The sequence below is a fragment of the Syngnathus typhle genome, linkage group LG3 (assembly GCF_033458585.1).
Source record: "Syngnathus typhle isolate RoL2023-S1 ecotype Sweden linkage group LG3, RoL_Styp_1.0, whole genome shotgun sequence".
Classification (NCBI taxonomy): domain Eukaryota; kingdom Metazoa; phylum Chordata; class Actinopteri; order Syngnathiformes; family Syngnathidae; genus Syngnathus; species Syngnathus typhle.
Genome location: NC_083740.1, coordinates 19,112,611 through 19,131,986, shown reverse-complemented (window position 1 = coordinate 19,131,986; position 19,376 = coordinate 19,112,611). Strand labels below are relative to the sequence as shown.

The window sequence follows — 19,376 nt, the reverse complement described above, 5'->3', positions numbered from 1 at the left end:
ACACACACGCGTATGCATTACCGTTTTTTTCCGTGTATAGTGCGCAAAATTTAACTAATTTATTGTCCTAAAATCTGGGGTGCGCATTATACATGGGTACAAAAAAAAAAAAAAATTTTTTTTTAAATTTTTTTTTTTTTTTTAAGTCCCAATGATCGTCACACACGCAGGGAGGCAATGGGTCCCATTTTTATAGTCTTTGGTATGGTCTTAACTAGGCTGGATGTAATTTTTTTTGTTGGCGTTGATTTCTCCGACTGCCCGTAAACGCACCACCGCGCTTCGTGCGCGCACGGGACAGCAAACGAGCAGGTGATCGAGCAAGCGTCTGATACGAGAGCATTGCGGTCGCATGGAGCGTGTTTGAAGTGAACAGCAGAGAAGAAAGGCAAAGTGTTGTGAAATAAAATGCACAGAACGGGTGCGCAAGACACGTCAGCTATATAAAGAGCGAGAGTTGTTTTCTTCCTATTAGTTTCAATTCACAGTTTAATTAGCAGTTTCAATCAGCAAATAACAAAATGCGTATTACAGGTAATATTTTATTTCACAACACTTTGCCTTGTTCCTTTGGTCTCTGCTGTTCATCCTAAAACACAAAGGCCCTCTTTAAGCAATGCGACAGTGAGCGCCCGGCGCGCTGCGGTTGCGCGACCGCACCAAATTAAGCTCCCTGCGCAGTGCGCACTGAGGTCCACTTAAATTTTAGAAAGTACATCAGGACTTTAAAAATATCTTCTAAATTTCAGCGACGGCTCTGTCACAATAATGCGACCAGCGCGGTGCAGTTGGGCGGTCGGCGGCGCGCTACGGTTGAGCGTTCTCTCTCGCGCTCTCTCTCTCGCTCTCTCTCGCTCTCGCACACACGCAAACCGGTATCATACGGAGGCCGCCATTACAGATGCGCAGAACGGATGAGCAAGACACGTCAGCTATATAAAGAGCGAGAGTTCAGTTCTCTACCTAAATCCGTATTACAGGTAATGTTTTATTTCACAACACTTTGCCTTGTTCCTTTCTTCTCTGCTGTTCACTTCAAACACGCTCCATGCGCACGGAGCGCGGTGGTGCGTTTACGGGCAGTCGGAGAAATCAACGCCAACAAAAAAAATTACATCCAGCCTAGTTAAGACCATACCAAAGACTATAAAAATGGGACCCATTGCCTCCCTGCGTGTGTGACGATCATTGGGACTTAAAAAAAAAAAAAAAAAAAAAAAAAAAAATTTTTTTTTTTAAAAAAATTCATAAAAATTGGGTGCGTATTATACATGGGTACAAGCTTTTTTCCAGCATCAGCATGCCATTTTTAGGGGTGCGTACTATACATGGGGGCGCACTATACACGGAAAAAAACTGTTTGTGCTACAATACCACCACCTGCTGTTCACTTATGTAATCACATGTCAAGCTGGGCAAACAAAACAAAAACGCAAAGAATGATTCAAAAAAGACATTTATTCGCATTTAAACAAAGAGACACATTATTAAAAATGTTAAATATTTAAGATTATTTTGAACCGTAAAAGTCTAAAACATGACATTACACAGAAAAGCAATCTTTTCAGACACATTGGCAATGGGCAATCTAAACATCCACGCGGGCTCCCCGTCATCTTGCGGTATGCCGATAATGACGTCATCACCACTAGCCTTTCCAGGGGCCTCTTGAGCAGCATCCTGGTTGCCATAGAGACCCCAATGAAGCATACTGGACACTTTGGTTAGTGACTCAGCATCTAGAGAATCATGGAAATTGTGTACGAGCATCACGGTTGCCATGGAAACAAAATGCACAGTATCCTACCAACATGGAGACATCTTTGTCATCATGGAGGCAGTTACTGAGCAGCTGTATCACCATGAAGGTCTCAGCAGAGATTGTAGTGACAGCATCCTTGGTCACCTTGGAAAGAAGTCACTCAGCATCCTAGTTACCATGGAGACTGCAGCATCTTGGTCACCATGGAAAAAGCAAGTGTGTGCTTAGCGTCCTGCAGGTTGCCACAGAGACTAGAGATGCACCGATCCGATATCTGGATCGGATATCGGTCCCGATATCAACAAAATAGATGGATCGGGTATCGGAAAATGCAGCCGATCTGTGAGCCGATACTTTCCTTAATCTATTGGGACGCGGGCTACGTCATACGTCGTGTGCACGTGTGCCGCATGCCACGAGAGTTTTCTAAACAAACGCAAACATGGAGCGAACGTTCGCTTCTCTTCCCCGGGTTGCTAAGCGGACGTCAAACCCTGCGCGTTCGCTTCTCTTCGGGTTGCTAATGGGACGTCAAAGGCTGCGCGTTCGCTTCTCTCCCGAATGGGGGGGGGGGGGCGCGGTCGGCTAATCGGATGTCAAACGCTGCGTGTTCGCTTCTCTTCCGGGGGGGTGTTAATGGGACGTCAAACGCTTTGTGTGGCGGGCTCCATCTGTAATGTTTCTCTATACCATGAGAAATAACTTGACAAGACGACCAGGTTTTAGGGAAGCAGTGAGTCAATCATGTATTGATGTTGGTTTCTTTTTAGCCGCAGTCTCTCCTAGCTACAACATGCCATCCGCCCGCCATACCTCTAGCTCCACCCCCCAGTACGGGTAACCACACAGTCCAAATACATTACACCATCTAGTGTGGAAACTGAGAAGCTGAGCTCAAGCTTCTTGTGCGGGCCATATTCAATTATGTTTTCAGAATTTGATGCGGGCCAATAAAAACTGGACCGTTAGTTTGGACACCCCTAATTTAGAGCAAAGAACTGTGTAGTCTGCCTGATGCCATTGCCTTTGGTCTTTTCTGTTCCACATGTAGAGTTATGTAGCTTGTTAAGTCAACCATAATATCGGATCGGTATCGGGTATCGACCGATACGCAAAGTCACGGCATCGGTATCGGTATCGGAACTGAAAAAGTCGGATCGGTGCATCTCTAACAGAGACAGTTGAGCATCTCGGACGGCACCCCGGGTGTCATGGAGACAAGTTGCCAAGCACCTCCGTTGTCGTTAATACAGCGATCTGTCGCCACAAAAACAGTACAAGAATCCGGTCGCTATGGAGACAGCTGGCGAGCCTCTAGAGCTGGTCGGTGTTTTACGTGAGCAGGGAGACGACGAGGCCTATGACCCCGAAGGTCATGATGAGCACCACAAATAGGAGGAAATCCGAATCCGTCAGTCTGAACAAGGCCTCGCCCACGCCGCCTGATCTGCCGTTTTGGAAGGTACGCACATCCAACGACCTTATGGTGGAACGCCCCTGACCTTCCGATAACCTTGTGAAAAGACAGCAGGTGGAGTCTTGTAAATTGGATTTTGTTTTGTCATTTTCTACTTTTTAGAATTGATTGTTTATTGCCTTTGCTGTTGTACGATTTGTGGTTTTAAATTCTCAATACACTGAGCGAAAGGACCTTAAAATGTCGCCATTATATATAGTATTAACAGCAAACACAATTACGAGATTTTTCAAGCTGGTTTAGCACTGACGAGAAGGACCCCCGCCCCCCTCACCTCACCTCTTGATCTGCAGCTTGCCCTTGCTGCGCTGGAAGCGAACGCTGTAGACGCGCTGCATGGCGGGCGGCAGGGACGCTAGCACGTCGGCGTCGGTGGCCAGCTGGGGCGGGCCGAGGGCGGGCAGCGGCGTCACGTGCCGGCAAAGCGGGCAGCGGATGGCGGCGGGCTGCGCCGAGTTGACGTTGATGCGGGCCAAGCACTCCAGGCAGAAGGTGTGCTTGCACTGCAGCATCTTGGGGCAGCGGAAGACGTTGTTGAAGTTGCTGTAGCACACCCAACACTCCAAATCCGGGGCTTGGTCCTCGGGGGGAGCCGACGAAGGCGGCGGGGAAGGGCGCAGGCCGGGCGACGGGACAGCCACGCACACCTGGCATGACGGCGGGGGAAGCAAAGCCGGCGAGGTCGGCGGGCCGAGGTCGGAAACAGAGCGGAGCTGAGGAGAGGTGGGCGAACGGGCGTCGACTGCCGGGACCGCCGGGGTCGGGTACGGCGGCGGGTTTGGTGTTAATTCCGGATCAGTTGAGTTCACGCAAGGATTCATGCTGGTCACTTTGACACAGAATGGTGCTGCTTCACCTTTGACCCCTGGAAACAACAGCAAATCATTCATCATCAAATTTGTGAAAAGTAGGCAATACCGCGGATTGGGGAAAAATAAAAAGATAATAAATAATTTTTAAAAATGCCAATTGCCACCCCCCTCCCCTCGCGCCACAAATAAGCAAAAAACATTTCATTTATTAAAAGTAATTAGCATTTCCTCAAATTGAAACGCTGGCAGATTTAAACAAATCAGTCTACTTTAGATGACGAGAAATAATTAAATTCAAGCTCGGCAAATTGAAAAACAATCTGTTACCGCTTTTTCAAATGTTTGGCAAGTGTTGCAAGACTCCACCTCTTGCTTTTTTTGATCTTTTATCTAGATTTGGATTGCCGTAAAAGCAATACCCGCCTAAAACATGGCAAGTCAGCGCCCTGTTTTATCTCTGACATCACAAAAAGATATTTGACAAGCTGACCAAACAAGCCTTTGCTCTGATGACAAACGTCTTTTTGTTGGGTCCGAAGCATCGGCGAACTTTGATGTGCACGGCTTTTGCCAACGATGCCATTGCACGACCCACCCCCCCCCCCCCCAGAATTAAATAACCTCAACCTACTTTGGAGTTGCACAACAGTCGTACGCAAAAGAATCATTGGGATGAATTGCTCCTTTAGAAAAAATTATTTGATACTGTTCAGTTATATTTAACTTTAGCGTACAATGAATTTGAATCTTCTTTTCAAATATTTCTCTCAATTTCCACATAACTACTGTTGACCACTACCGTTTTTTTCCGTGTATAGTGCGCAAAATGTAACTAATTTATTGTCCTAAAATCTGGGGTGCGTATTATACATGGGTACAAAAAAAAATTTTTTTAATTTTTTTTTTTTAATTTTTTTTAATTTTATTTTTTTTAAAGAAAGTCATGGTACAACAAAACCAACAACAGGACTGACCGACAAAGTCGTGGAACAAAAAGACAGGGTGACATTACCAAAGACAGGAACAGAATGACAGTAACACATGCAATGATCCAACGGTGAGCGAGGGGCAGACAGGACTTAAATACAAAACACGTTACATCGATTGAGGTGACACAGGAAGAGAGGGGCGACGCGAACAGAAACTATGGAAACCTAGACACATAGCAAAACTGGGGACGAGACATGACAAATCTCCCCCGAAATAAAACTCACCTTTCTTCTTGTTTGTTGTCAATCGCGCATCGCATTCAGCCATCCTGCCCAACACACTTAGTCAAAAAAATCCATAATTGACGACACATCGTTTGATGCGATGGTGCAATCCTTGATGGTGTGTTATTGTCAAATATTGTTTGTTTTTAATCTCCATCGCGGACCGGACGTCATACGGAGGCCGCCATTACAGATGCGCAGAACGTATGCGCAAGACACGTCAGCTATATTAAGAGCAAGATATGTTTTCTTCCTATTAGTTTCAATTCACAGTTTAATTAGCAGTTTCAATCAGCAAATAACAAAATGCGTATTACAGGTAATATTTTATTTCACAACACTTTGCCTTGTTCCTTTCGTCTCTGCTGTTCACTTCAAACACGCTCCATACGACCGCAATGCTCTTGTATCAGACGCTCGCTCGATCACCTGCTAGTTTGCTGTCTGTCACAATGTACCCTTCACAAATCCGAAATATTTGTTGCGGCTCCGAGTCACGACGAGGGGCAAGTTTTGGTTTCCAAGGGTGTTTTTATTCCTCTTCAACGTCTCTCCCATACAGAGCCGCCTTTTTCACGTCCGCAGCCCATGCGCGCACGGAGCGCGGTGGTGCGTTTAGGGGCAGTCGGAGAAATCAACGCCAACAAAAAAAATTACATCCAGCCTAGTTAAGACCATACCAAAGACTATAAAAATGGCACCCATTGCCTCCCTGCGTGTGTGACGATCATTGGGACTTCAAAAAAAAATTAATTTTTTTTTTTTAAAAATTCATAAAAATTGGGTGCGTATTATACATGGGTACAAGCTTTTTTCCAGCATCAGCATGCCATTTTTAGGGGTGCGTACTATACATGGGGGCGCACTATACACGGAAAAAAACGGTAGATCCAGATGGAAATACTAAGAAATAAAATGTGCAGTGTTGGATCTCTTTTCTCATAATTGACTGGCTGTAAATCCAAAAGGGTTTAAGTCATAAGCAAAGAATAAAGTAACTGGTCTCACTGTTTTAATACTTTTTGAAGGTGAGTGAATGGATGTATTTCTGCATGCCCAACTATGTATACATACTAGAGATGCACCGATCCGACTTTTTCAGTTTCGATACCGATACCGATGCAGTGACTTCGCGTATCGGTCGATACCCGATACCGATCCGATATTATGGTTGACTTAACAAGCTACATAACTCTACATGTGGAACAGAAAAGACCAAAGGCAATGGCATCAGGCAGACTACACAGTTCTTTGCTCTAAATTAGGGGTGTCCAAACTAACGGTCCAGTTTTTATTGGCCCGCAGCAAATTCTGAAAACATAATTGAATATGGCCCGCACAAGAAGCTTGAGCTCAGCTTCTCAGTTTCCACACTAGATGGAGCCCGCCACACAAAGCGTTTGACGTCCCATTAACACCCCCCCGGAAGAGAAGCGAACACGCAGCGTTTGACATCCGATTAGCCTCCACACCCCCCCTCCCCATTCGGGAGAGAAGCGAACGCGCAGCCTTTGACGTCCCATTAGCAACCCGAAGAGAAGCGAACGCGCAGGGTTTGACGTCCGCTTAGCAACCCGGGGAAGAGAAGCGAACGTTCGCTCCATGTTTGCGTTTGTTTATAAAACTCTCGTGGCATGCGGCACACGTGCTGCTGACGTATGACGTAGCCCGCGTCCTAATCGATTAAGGAAAGTATCGGCTTACAGATCGGCTACATTTTCCGATACCCGATCCATCTATTTTGTTGATATCGGTGCCGATATCCGATCCAGATATCGGATCGGTGCATCTCTAATACATACATACCCTTGCCTTGTTTTCACTTGCAAATGATGCTCAGCAGAGCTTCCCTTGTGCTGTTGTCGAGCAGCAGGAGGACAGGAAACAAAGTTGCTCTTGCCCGGCCGTGAGTACTGTCGGAGAGAGAAGACATGACCCAAATATGTCTGGTTGTGAACAAGGTTTAGTTGTATCACTTTAAATGTAGTTGGAATGTGATCATTTCTACTGTGGTGACTACACTACGATTCTAATAGCAGGCATAAATGACGTAAAACAACAACAAAATGACTTTGTGTGGCTTTGGATTTGTTAAAGCGATATACTGGAAGCATGTTGAAAAAGGTAAATGTACTCCTGTGCGGTACAGGGTAAGAGTGTACAGTATACAGGACAGTGAGTTAAATTCCAGGCCTTTTCCTGCACATGGAGCTACACTGGTTTTCCCTCTCTACTACTTATCTTTTATCTTGTGAGAAATAGAGTCCTTTGCCAAGCCCACTGGCTATGGAAAAACAATTTAACTGGAATTAATTTGTTTGCCCTCCCTCCTCCTCCTTCCATCCCTGACATTATTGTCTTTCTGTGTGCCTCAAAGTTTTCATGTAAGAGTTTATATTTTGTTTCAGTTCTTCCATGATCAGTCACAGTTCACAGGGTTCAGCCTGAGGTTCATGACAGGTTTAAGGCCTCCAGGTATGTTTGGATTCTCAATGGGGTTTTTGTCTGTGTTTCTTTGTTAGTTACCTTCTTTTTTTTTAACTCGGTTGATATTTTTGATATGTGGAATGTCACATCTCATATTCCAGACGTATCTTCTTTGTCACATCAGTATTTGTCCTGCTCTGCATCATTGTGGTTTAGGAGGTAAATGGCGCACTGGGTAGCACGTCCGCCTCACAGTTAGGAGGGTGCGGGTTCGATTCCACCTCCGGCCCTCCCTGTGTGGAGTTTGCATGTTCTCCCCGGGCCCGCGTGGGTTTTCTCCGGGCACTCCGGTTTCCTCCCACATCCCAAAAACATGCTTGGTAGGCCGATTGAAGACTCCAAATTGTCCCTAGGTATGAATGTCTCTGTGTGCCCTGCGATTGGCTGGCAACCGGTTCAGGATGTCCCCCGCCTACTGCCCGGTGACGGCTGGGATAGGCTCCAGCACGCCCGCGACCCCCGTGGGGACTAAGCCGTTCAGAAAATGGATGGATGGATGACAGAAACCAGTTGCTTGAGGGACCCCTGATCACCTTTTCTACTCTAGCCGGAATGTTTCCAGTACTATTTATATGAAACCTCAAGCTTAACAATCAAGACGCCCACTTGGCTATAGAGTCTTATACGTTTCCCAAAGATATTTGAACTCAAAACATGACAGAATAACGGTAATGGCAGGGCAGAATAATCTATGGGCCATTTCTCTTTTGTGTGCAGACCAAAGCAGGAATGTTAACAAACAAAATCAATCCACAAGTCCATATAAGTGTATTATTATTGTGTGGAAAATACAAATCTAATTTGCCTGCAGTAGCTTGAGTGATTTGTGGCAGTGAACATTCTAACCTACGTGTTTTAAGGGAGAATATTGACATTGTGTTGTAATCAGAATAAATGATATTCTCTCATTGGTGAAGGTTTGACATCTAACTTCATATAGTATGAACACATGACCAACATCCCAAAATTATTTTCTGGGCATTTACGTATTGGCATGATACACGAATTAGAAAATGTTACATTTTGTGTTAAGCTATATATTTTTTATGTGAGTAAAACATGAAACATGTCACTGCCATGTTTATGTTGTTACCCAGGTGTGGGCTTTTTCATTGACTATTCAAACATTAAATAGCGTTGAATGTCTATGCTTAGTTTCAAGATTCAAGAAGTTTATTGGCCATGTTTGGGCATGCCAAACAAGGAATTTGACTCCGGTAGATCTCAGCCTCTGTTCAACATTTAGGTGACTAACAACACTCAGGACATGTTCAAAAATTGACAATTATTCTCAAACATCCCCTGATCTTAAACTCCCAGGACTTCAAATTTTTAAATTAGAGTGGAGACTGAGAGCCCGGCCTTTTATTCCAACATCAGTGTGTGACCTCACAAACACGGTTCTGAAAGGTCCCAAAAATGTTCATAAGCAGTCACTGCTACATTTAGAAGAGCAAATTGTGAAACAGCATCATATTAAACCCTGCTGATCAGTGGAATGGAGTGACATGACGTTTACATTTCTATGCGCGTTAAGGCAGGTGAGCAAATAAGCCATCTGCACATCTCATCAGCGCATGCGTGAGAATAAAGTGTAAAAAAAAAAAGGCTACCAAACAACACACGGTTTTATATAAGTGTATATTTGTATGTGTCTGCCTCACGGTATTGTTGGATTTCCTCAATAGGGAGTGCGCCAGTCGCAATAATGCGAATACCAACTGTCTTTGCCCAAATTACTCAATGCAGTTTTTCTGGTGATTAAGGAAGCTATTTATACACAATAAAAAACATACACAGCGCTGGACCGCTTTTTCTACCCTGCTGAAGCTCATGCTCGTGTACAGGCAGAGTCAAAAAGCCGGTACTCTACTCCTGGGATCCTGACACTTATATACGTAGTAGCCTGCCAATGTTACAACTCTAAAGATACTATGTATATCGGTTGAGGTCTCATCAGCATCCTTAGGCGTCTGTTACTCAGGCGACTGCCTTTCTGTCTGGGCTCCACATACTTGTGTGTCTCAGACACAAAGGCGACCCACCTTTGCTGTCACCATGGGGTTGTTCTCCCCTCCCGTCAAGATTTCCCTGCAAGCACTTAATTTATTTAATCTCCAAAATAGTTAGGCTGATTATGAACAAACTGTTTACTGATAATATTAAAAAAATGTTCAAAATACTTTCAGACCTCATTGTCTATTTGATATCTCAGAATGCTTTATCAGGTCTTAGCTCATGGTCTGTCATACTGACTTTCTAAAATGTGCAGGCTGCTAATGTTGTCAGAGCATATGTACACAAAATAATTAGTACATGCGTATACAGGTAAAACATATCAATACATATAAACACATGGACTTTAAACCAATGGATTTGTATGTTTTTTTTTACAGGAAATTTGATTAATATCCCTTCAGTACACCTTAAAGCTTGATTAAAAGGATTTAAGTCTTAAGTGACAAATGACAAGTGCACTATGTGCCATGTTTAACTGCTCTATAAGGCAAGAGACTGGTTGACGATAAACACCCCCCTCCTCAGCCCCCGCGGCCAAAAACATCGTGGGCTGAATCTCCCTATTTTTCACAACCTAAAGTTGGCAAGTATGTAATAGAATTTAGAGGCTTAAACGTTGGTGTACAAAAGAAAAAAAACACAAAGCATCATAAACCTCAGTTCATTTTTTTCCCCATGACAACTAAATCATGAACCAACTAACCAACTAAGTCATCAATATTTGTTTTCATCTTGTCTTAATTTGTTTCATGGTGGGTGATCCTAATATGCCGTCGTCGTATCGTACTGTGCGTGAATGAATGGATAAATGTACTCACGCTGTCTCATATTTTAGGGGCAAAATGCAACAATTTAGGGGCAATCTGGATTCCTGCATACAGAAGGTCCAGAGTCTGCTGCTGTTGTCAAACGTGTAGTTTGAAGTTAGTATTCCGTCCGTCCCCCCTGCCCATCCATCCATCCATCCATCCATCCATCCATCCATCCATCCATCCATCCATCCATCCATCCATCCATCCATCCATCCATCCATCCATCCATCCATCCATCCATCCATCCATCCATCCATCCATCCATCCATTCATCCATCCATCCATCCATCCATCCATCCATCCATCCATCCATCCATCCATCCATCCATCCATCCATCCATCCATCCATCCATCCATCCATCCATCCATCCTCTAAGCTTTTTTAAATACACACAAACCTTTGCTAATGCTAATGTTAAAAGAGATTCCTGGACAGTTCACTAAATGGTCGGGACTTATGTATAAAATAAATTGCGCGCGTGCGTGCTTGTGTGCGCATATTCCCGCTGGGAACATCCATGGAAGGTTCGCGCATCTGTGACATCTGACTGCCTGACTCAAACCACCACAGTGGAACATTACGCCAAAAACAAAACAAAAAAACGAACGACTGCTTGTGGTACTGTTGTTTTTGGCTTTTGACGCTGTGCAGCACTCGCAAAACAACGTCGCGGTTCACGCCCCCCCCCCCCCCCCCCCCATCCAGTTTTCTCTTCTGCAATATTAAAACTGCTCACGACACGAGAAAGTCAGGTCCATCCGGACGGGAAGTGAAGGAGGCATTTCCCCAACTCGTATATGCATGGATGTCGCAACTGAGAAAGCGATGTATCTGTCGGGTATCCGTTTCCGGAATTGTCCAGGACAAGATATGGCCAAGCTAAAGAAATCGAAAGCGAGGCGGAGAAGGCGGAAAGAGTTGATTCTTATACAGTTATGCTTGTTCGGAGGTTTCCTTCTCGTCTTCAAGGGGTTGTCCCTCTTAGTTGACGGTCCAGGTGAGGATGGAATGTTTTTGCTTGTTTTGTAGTGAGCGATGAGCAAATTGAGTGATTGTAAATCAGTGTAGAAAATGCAAGCATGGGTTAATGGATGGATAACTCTCAAATATATCAATGAAAATGCATTATGCCCGTCTCTGATGCGGCTTTAGTTATAAACAGCAATGTGTTTTATAACATGTTTGCATGAAGCAGATATAAATTAACCTCGAGAGACTACTACTCAACTTTGTTTAAAAAAAAACACACACACACACTGGCAAATCTCCGACCAATACAGGTCGAGATGATCATGACTTAATATATCGGCTCCTGCGTTGCTTCTGTTGGCAGTGGTACAACGAGGATATCTCATCTAATAATATCCAAGATCAACTAATCGTAAATATATTGCTACAGTGAGGATAAACATAAACTACCTCTTTAAGTGGAAGAACTTTAACACAAAGCAACAAAGAATCAAAGTCAGCTTTATTGTCAATCTCTTCACATGTCAAGACACACAAAGAAACCGAAATTACGTTTTCTCTATCCCACGGTGACGAGACATATCGCACGATAGACACAAGCGACACAATATAAAACAAGAAGGCACAAACAATAAATAATAAGAGTGATGACTAAATAATAAATAAATAAACAGATAACACAATAAATAAGAGGAGCAAAACGGAGCCAGTGTGCATACAGCAGACAGTAAGCATAGCGCAAAAGTACAGGACGCTACGCAGAACGGGGAAGCGAGTTCAGGACCCTAACAGCCTGGAGTATGAAGCTGTTGGTGAGTCTGGTGGTGCGGGAGCGCAGGCTCCTATACCTCTTCCCAGAGGGCAGAAGATCAAACGAAGAGTGAGCGGGGTGACTCACATCACTCACAATCGTGGTCGCCTTGCGGATGATGGGGAGATGTAAATGTCTTTCAAGGAGGGGAGTGAAGCACCAACGATCTTACCAGCCGTGTTCACTAAGAGCACACTGTTTTGTGACAAACATGCATGCAATACAGTAGTAGCAACACACTTAACTAATTGAACGTTAATAGCAGGGGCGGTGTTACATTGTGGTGGGAGGGGAGGCATGGTCACTCTCTGGCCACTTTGACCCACCAAACCATGGCAATTTGTTCAAATCTGACACTTAAAATAAAATAATATTTTTTTTAAAAAAACTCATAAAATAACTCCTTTTCTACAGGTAGAACCTGCACCATTTTGATACAGTTCCATTTAATCTTACCCATTTTTTTCACCTATTCAACAATATATTATGATCAATTTTATCAAATACTACACTGAGATCCAATAGGATTAGCACCCACATCATTGGTGTTTAATTAAAATAAGACATCTCCTTTTACTTTGGAAAATAACGACCATCAATCCTTCATGTGTGATATTGCTTATTTGTTTTTTAATCACTATCAATAATACCAAACAAACAAAAATAATTGTTTAATAAACAGTAATTGGAGAAAATGTTTTTAATGTACTTTAATGCAAATAAAATTGTATCAGATCAGTCCATTAATCGATGGAATAATTGATAGAATAATTGATTCTAAAATAGTCAAGAGTGACAGCCTGAGTCATCATAAAATAAAAGTGATAATCAAAATTTTTACCTTGACTGTCATGAACTTGGAGTGTGCAAGTTTTACGGTCAATTTTAAGTTTTGGCTCTAGCATTGATCATGCCCCTGAAAGGGGGAGAGAAATTATGAAAATTCTACAGGTCCATTACTGACAGGGGCCTTAGAAAACAGCAATTCTAGTTGGAGGCATTGAAGTTGTAGGATCCAGATCCAGGGCAGTGCCCCTTCTGCTTCTGTACAATGAGGTGTAGCGGGCGCAACACTTGGGTGTTAAATGCATTTCTCTTGTCCTTATTGTGTTCTTGTTAACTCTTAATTAGATGGCTAGAAGATCAATTAAAATGTATTATTTATGACATGCTTAATGAAGCTCTACCTAATTGAGCTTGATACTGCGGAACAGGAAGCAGGGCACTCAGCGGCTCCTCACAGGGACCCATTAATCATTTCTACACTCCTTTATCCATGTACACGGCTGTAAATCAGGGTAGGGTGGGAGGCAGGGAAGGGGCAAACATTTGAGCACTGGCACACACACAAGGCTCTTCCATTGTTGTTGTGTGATGCAGTTAAGGCAGTGCTTCTCAAATAGTGGGGCGCTATACCTGGGGGGGCGCGTGTGACCCTGGGGAACAGGCTTTTTTTTTGGCAGTACTAGAAAAAAGTGTAATTGCGCATCTACTACAATAGGCGGCAGTGGCGCTCTCATTGTTACTTCTGTCACGTTTGCGACAGTGCAACATTTTACGACTTACAAGACAACAGGTTTGCCTTGGTTAGCAGTGTTGAGTCAACAGAAAGCTCCGACTACGTCCCGTCTATAGCCTCCGTTATTCAACATAACAACCACCAACATGAAAAAGATTTTAACAGGGATGAAAAGAAAAGCGGAGAGAAACAAAGATAATGAAACAAAAGAAAGTCAGCCGAAAGCTAAGACGAGGAAATACGACGAAGCGTATTTAGCGCTTGGCTTCACTGTGAGTACAGTTGGAGAAGAGGAAAGATTTTTTTTTAGTTTTTGTAGTTTATTAGTTATTATAATTATTAAATATTATTTATTGATTTGATTTAATTTTGCAATGGTGCAATTAGTTGGTCAAACATGTTTACAGTTTAAACAAGGATTTATTTATTCTTAATTTCAGGCATTGATGCACTTAAAATCTTTTCTGTTGCAGACTTAAAACACGATTTGACAAAGTTATTCTTTGTAAGTTTGACCATATGTCTTTCTTTTTTCTTTAATGTTAATAAGGATAAAATGTTATGCAGAGATGGATAGTCACGGTAGGGAGTGGGGGGCGCGAATAGTTTTCTTCTTGCTAGGGGGTGGCGTAACAGAAAATAATTGAGAAGCACTGAGTTAAGGTGAGGCCAGGTAAGAAGTTCATTCATGCCCAGAGTACAATATAATAATTTGGATTTTTAATTCAATGACCCCTGTCCCATAGGGCTGTCTTGTAATTGGCAATTGTGAGGAAGCCCTCCTACTGAGCTCTGCCAAATACTGCATGAAGTAAATTCACTGGTGTTGCGTTTGAAGAATGTGCAGATATACTAGTCTCAGTTTTATGCTCCAGGGAATACTTATTTTTTTTCATTGTGATATTTTGGTTTTCGGAAAATCAATTACTTATCGTCTTACTGTCAGGTTTAAAATGAAAGAACGCATGTTTACAGCATCATAATTAATTATTCTTTATTGACAACAATTATGAATGTTTATATTATTATTATATCGTATGATATTTCATTCGTTTTTCTAGCTATTTTCTCTTGAATAAAATCAACATTTTGGAACCGATCACCAATCAGAAAAAAAATCGATAACTGATCTGATCAGAAGATGGATTGGCACCAGGCTAGCACAATATTCACGTATAATTGATGCCCATTGAAATGCATTGAGAATAATAATCCTAAAATCCTAAAAAATCCTGAAATAATTTTGAGAGGGTGTTGTTGGGGGAGAGAGCAAGATCAACATGTCAAGATGATTTTTTATGGCATTTTCATTGGGTAGTTAACCGTGAGTCAATGGAAAATAGGTACATTAGCTCAATAAATGTTGAAAAACACTGTTCAAGTTATAAATAGGGCTCAAGTTATTTAATTCTTATGGAATGCACTGATGACTGATGTGATGTGTCTCCAAGGATACCGACTCAACACGCTAGTCTCGCTGTTAATTCTGGCACCCGAAAAAGGTACCTGAAGCGCAGGTTTACTTGTCTTTTTAAGTTCCTGGCGGGCATAGAAAATATTCGCTCTACCAATGGTTCATACACATGCAAAGAAAAAGAGCACTGAAGCAGATTGCTGTTGCCAATGCAATCATGCGCTTTTCTTGGCTTGCATTAGCGTTATTGTACACTGCTGTGCCTCATTGGTAAATGAGGAAAAAAAAGAGTTGCCAGGGCCGGCTCTACGCAGGGGCAAGAGGGGGCAACGCCCCCTCAAACAGATGTCCTGGCCCCTCGAATCAAACTTTTAGAAGTGAAAAATCCGCTGATAGAAACACACGTTAATCAGCCCCCTCTCTTCTCTCATGTCGGTGCAGTGTGTGTGCTCACACAGCCTGCTGTCAGGACTCCGCGCCCCTCCGTAAACATCCAATCACTGTGAGTATGCAAATGAGGCAAGACGCAGCCAGAGAGTGTCAAGTTACAGTCAGCGCGGTAGGAGTTGGAAGAAGCAGTAAAAACTCCACCAAACTCGTCTTAATGACCCGTGATATAACTAATGATTAACGACAACTCAAATAATACTTGATATAACATTCATATTATATGTTCCCCCCCCCTGAGAGATTGCCACCTTATTGTGGTCAGGGGGTTTGCATGCCTCAGTGACCCTAAGGGCAATACCAGCAGAAGCTTTAATCTTCAGGTGGGACACCCAAGCTGGACAGGTCTTAGTGTAGAGGCTTGACAGAGTGCAATCCACTTCTCCAGGTTGAGATCTGGACACACGGCTAACAACTGCCGTGAAGAAAACACTAACAGTGTTAAAAATGTGTAAAAATAAATAAATAACATGCCCCCTTCACATTTCTGACTGCCCCCTCTTATGTGCATTCCTAGAACCGGCCCTGCTTGCACATAATATGAACCGTCGAAACAGGTGAACCGAATTAAAACAGTCAAACCGAGCCATTTAAAATTTTTTTTTTTTTAAATGCAGCACGACTGAATGTTGATGACGTTCGAAAGGCAAACACACATGTAAATAACATTGTATTGAGCCTTGGAAAAAAATATTTCCATTTATCAAGGGATGATTCAATGTCGGCGGCTCGGTGGAGCTATTACTAATAACTATTATATAGCACATTATGCTTTTTAGGTGATTCGGTGGTGCAATGGTTAGCACGTCTGCCTCACAGTAAGGAGGGTGCGAGTTTGATTCCACCTCCGGCCCTCCCTGTGTGGAGTTTGCATGTTTTCCCCGGGCCCGTGTGGGTTTTCTCCGGGCACTCCGGTTTCCTCCCACATCCCAAAAACATGCTTGGTAGGCCGATTGAGCACTCCAAATTGCCCCTAGGTGTGAGTGCGAGTGTGTGGATGGTTGTTCGTCCCTGTGTGCCCTGGGATTGGCTGGCAACCGGTTCAGGGTGTCCCCCGCCTACTGCCCGATGACGCTGGGATAGGTTCCAGCACACTCGTGACCCCCGTGGGGACTAAGCGGTCCAGAAAATGGATGGATGGATGATTCAATGTCATGTCATATTATTATTATCATTCATAATGTGACCTCTTGACAGCCTAACTGGTTTTCTTCTCATCATTTATCAATTTTGAAGTGATGTGAAGTTATTATATCAGAGTCAGCTTTATTGTCAATTCCTTCATGCTAAGACACATAAGTATAGTTTTATATTTTTTCCACTTAATGATTCCTTATTATCACTGTGTTCCTTTGTTTCTTTTTCTTCTGAAGCCATGACACAATGCACTGTAAAAAAAAATCTGTGAAGCAGTGAGGCTGTGAAAGAAGAGCAGTGATATAGCGAGAGATTACTGTACCATTGTTTTTATGCCGGTCATATCATTTTATTTAGTTGTATTTATCCGCCACAATTTAAAGGCCGGTCCATGAAAATATTGTCTGACATTAATCCGGTCCTTGGTACTTGCATGGCAAGGTGAATAACCTCACCAGGTCGTCTGCAAGTTTGTTTTGTTGCGCGTTAAATGAAATCAAAGGGAACTGAGAATCGTGTCACGTGACACCGATCTCTCTGGGACTGCACTATGCAGAGGGAAAAACGGTTAAGGTCAATTCTAACAAATGCTTACGTTACATGTAGCTTGTGAGCTCATCATAGTTTAATGAGTTAGCTAACCTTCAAAATTCCCCCTTGTGACAAGAAAAGTACAGGTGGACGTCTACCAAATGGGTGTGAACCGTTTGAGACCTTGAACGAACCCTGAAAAACTCTTACATGAATTCAACATTCGCTGCTTTTCGAAAACACTCGCAGTTTCTCGCCGCTCAGTGGGGTAGGCCGGGGGCTTTACGAGACAGTGTTAGAAAATCCAATGCCACGCGACAGGATTAAAACCCCAAACATTACAACAAAATCATTGCATTGTTTAAAGATTTATCTGTGATACAGAAAACAAAGAGGTTAATTTAAGATAAATGTGTAATAATTAAAGTTTGTTTCAGGTAAAATGCATGGTATAAAGAGAGCGACTATTAAAAAGGAATTTTTTTTTTGAAACCTCTTTACTGAATTTCCAAGAGCCACAATGCAGTATCTTTACAAGGAAAAATGTTTGCAAAGGGTTCAGAAATACAGAGACTAATTTTCAAACAGTTATACTCACTTATGATTAAATGCATCGGTCATCATTTCCTACTGAGTTGCAACCTCAGGAAGGAGGGGGATGACCTGAACTTTCAGCCAGAATAACGTGTTCTGAGGTAATAGGTCCCTTTGGGCCAGGATAATTCCAAATTGAGATTCCTGGCCCCTTAAGGCCTGCTTCACACCAAGCAGCAAAACCGATCGCTATTGACACTGGACATGAACAAAAATGCTTTTGAAAAAAAAGAAAACAGAAATAAACTGAAACCATGTTTTACGTTTCCAAAATTAACTAAAACTTACTATAATCACAATGAAACTGTCTATTATCATCTTTAGCAATTAAATGAATACACCAGCGTCTGGGGTTGATTTTAAATGTATTGTAAATTAATTGTGTATTGTATTGTAAACGTAAACAGCTCTTGGCAGCACTGGTTAGCACATCTGCCTCACAGTGTGGAGGTTGTGGGTTCGATTCTGGCTCTGGCCTTTCTGCGTGGGGTTTGGATGTTCTCTCTGTTCCTGCATGGGTTTCTTTCGGGTACTCCGGTTTCCTCGCACATCCCAAAAAACATGCATGGTAGGCCGACAGCGCACTCTAAATTGCTCGTAGTGTGCCCTGCCATTGGCTAGCAACCCCTTCATGGTGTCCCTTGCCTCCTGACCAATGTCAGCTGGGAGAGGCTCCGGCACGCCCGTGACCCTCATGAGGAGAAGCAGTTGAGAGGATGGATGGATGGATGGATGGATGGATGGACGGACGGACGGACGGACGGACGGACGGACGGACGGACGGACGGATGGATGGATGGATGGATGGATGAAAAAATAGGTAGAAAAGTGCTTTCATTTTTTGGTTCATACATGAAAAAAATACATAGGCTACAGTACCATCAGAAAATTGCACACTAGACCGGAGTTTAATATTTCTCAACAAAATGTCAAGCCACTAATCCACTTCGTAAATTGGCAACTTGACAAACAAGGTATCCTAGCCTTATTTAATCCATTTAATTAGGGGGTATCAAACTTTATCATGCATTGCACTTGTTGTAATTCAAGAGACTGTGGACTGTTAAACTGTACCCTGTGTTATCAACATGTTTTAAAGTAATAATTTATTTGTTGATTTTTATTTGTTTGTTTATCCTCAGTGTGAAGTACAAGTAAATCAGCCACACAAATATTTTTTTTATTTTTTCACTGTGTGTGGCTGGATGAAATTTATTTGTGCTGTCTCATATTGTAGAGGCAAAACACAACCAGTTAGGGGCATTCCGCACCAATATGAAAATTTAATTTATATATTTTGCTCCAATCGTGAATAACTGGAGCTAGCGAGGCTAATCATTATTTGCATCCACCGCCAGGGCGTAAGACAC

At 42.9% G+C, this 19,376-nt stretch overlaps 2 protein-coding genes across 3 annotated transcripts in view; one reads left to right on the top strand and one right to left on the bottom strand.

Annotated features, from left to right (window-relative positions):
• Window positions 1–1,438: 1,438 nt before the first annotated feature.
• LOC133152046 (RING finger protein 223-like) lies at window positions 1,439–5,945 on the bottom strand. 2 transcript variants are annotated; one of them, XM_061275573.1, is made up of 4 exons: window positions 5,695–5,945; window positions 3,519–4,104; window positions 3,099–3,275; window positions 1,439–3,019 (listed from the first exon to the last, which is right to left on the bottom strand). In XM_061275573.1, exons 2-4 carry the CDS (start codon window positions 4,058–4,060, stop codon window positions 3,007–3,009), a joined length of 732 nt encoding a protein of 243 aa, XP_061131557.1. In that variant the 5' UTR covers window positions 4,061–4,104; window positions 5,695–5,945; the 3' UTR covers window positions 1,439–3,006. The 2 variants fall into 2 exon arrangements, with proteins under 2 accessions (XP_061131557.1, XP_061131556.1); XM_061275572.1 differs by lacking the exon at window positions 5,695–5,945 and adding an exon at window positions 5,266–5,678.
• A 5,355-nt stretch (window positions 5,946–11,300) lies between these two features.
• Window positions 11,301–19,376, top strand: part of LOC133150891 (sodium/potassium/calcium exchanger 3-like) — a 35,408-nt gene continuing 27,332 nt past the window's right edge. Inside the window, exon 1 of the mRNA XM_061273496.1 lies at window positions 11,301–11,581. Coding sequence (XP_061129480.1) covers window positions 11,386–11,581 — 196 coding nt within the window. The 5' untranslated portion in view covers window positions 11,301–11,385. The remainder of the gene's footprint in view (window positions 11,582–19,376) is intronic.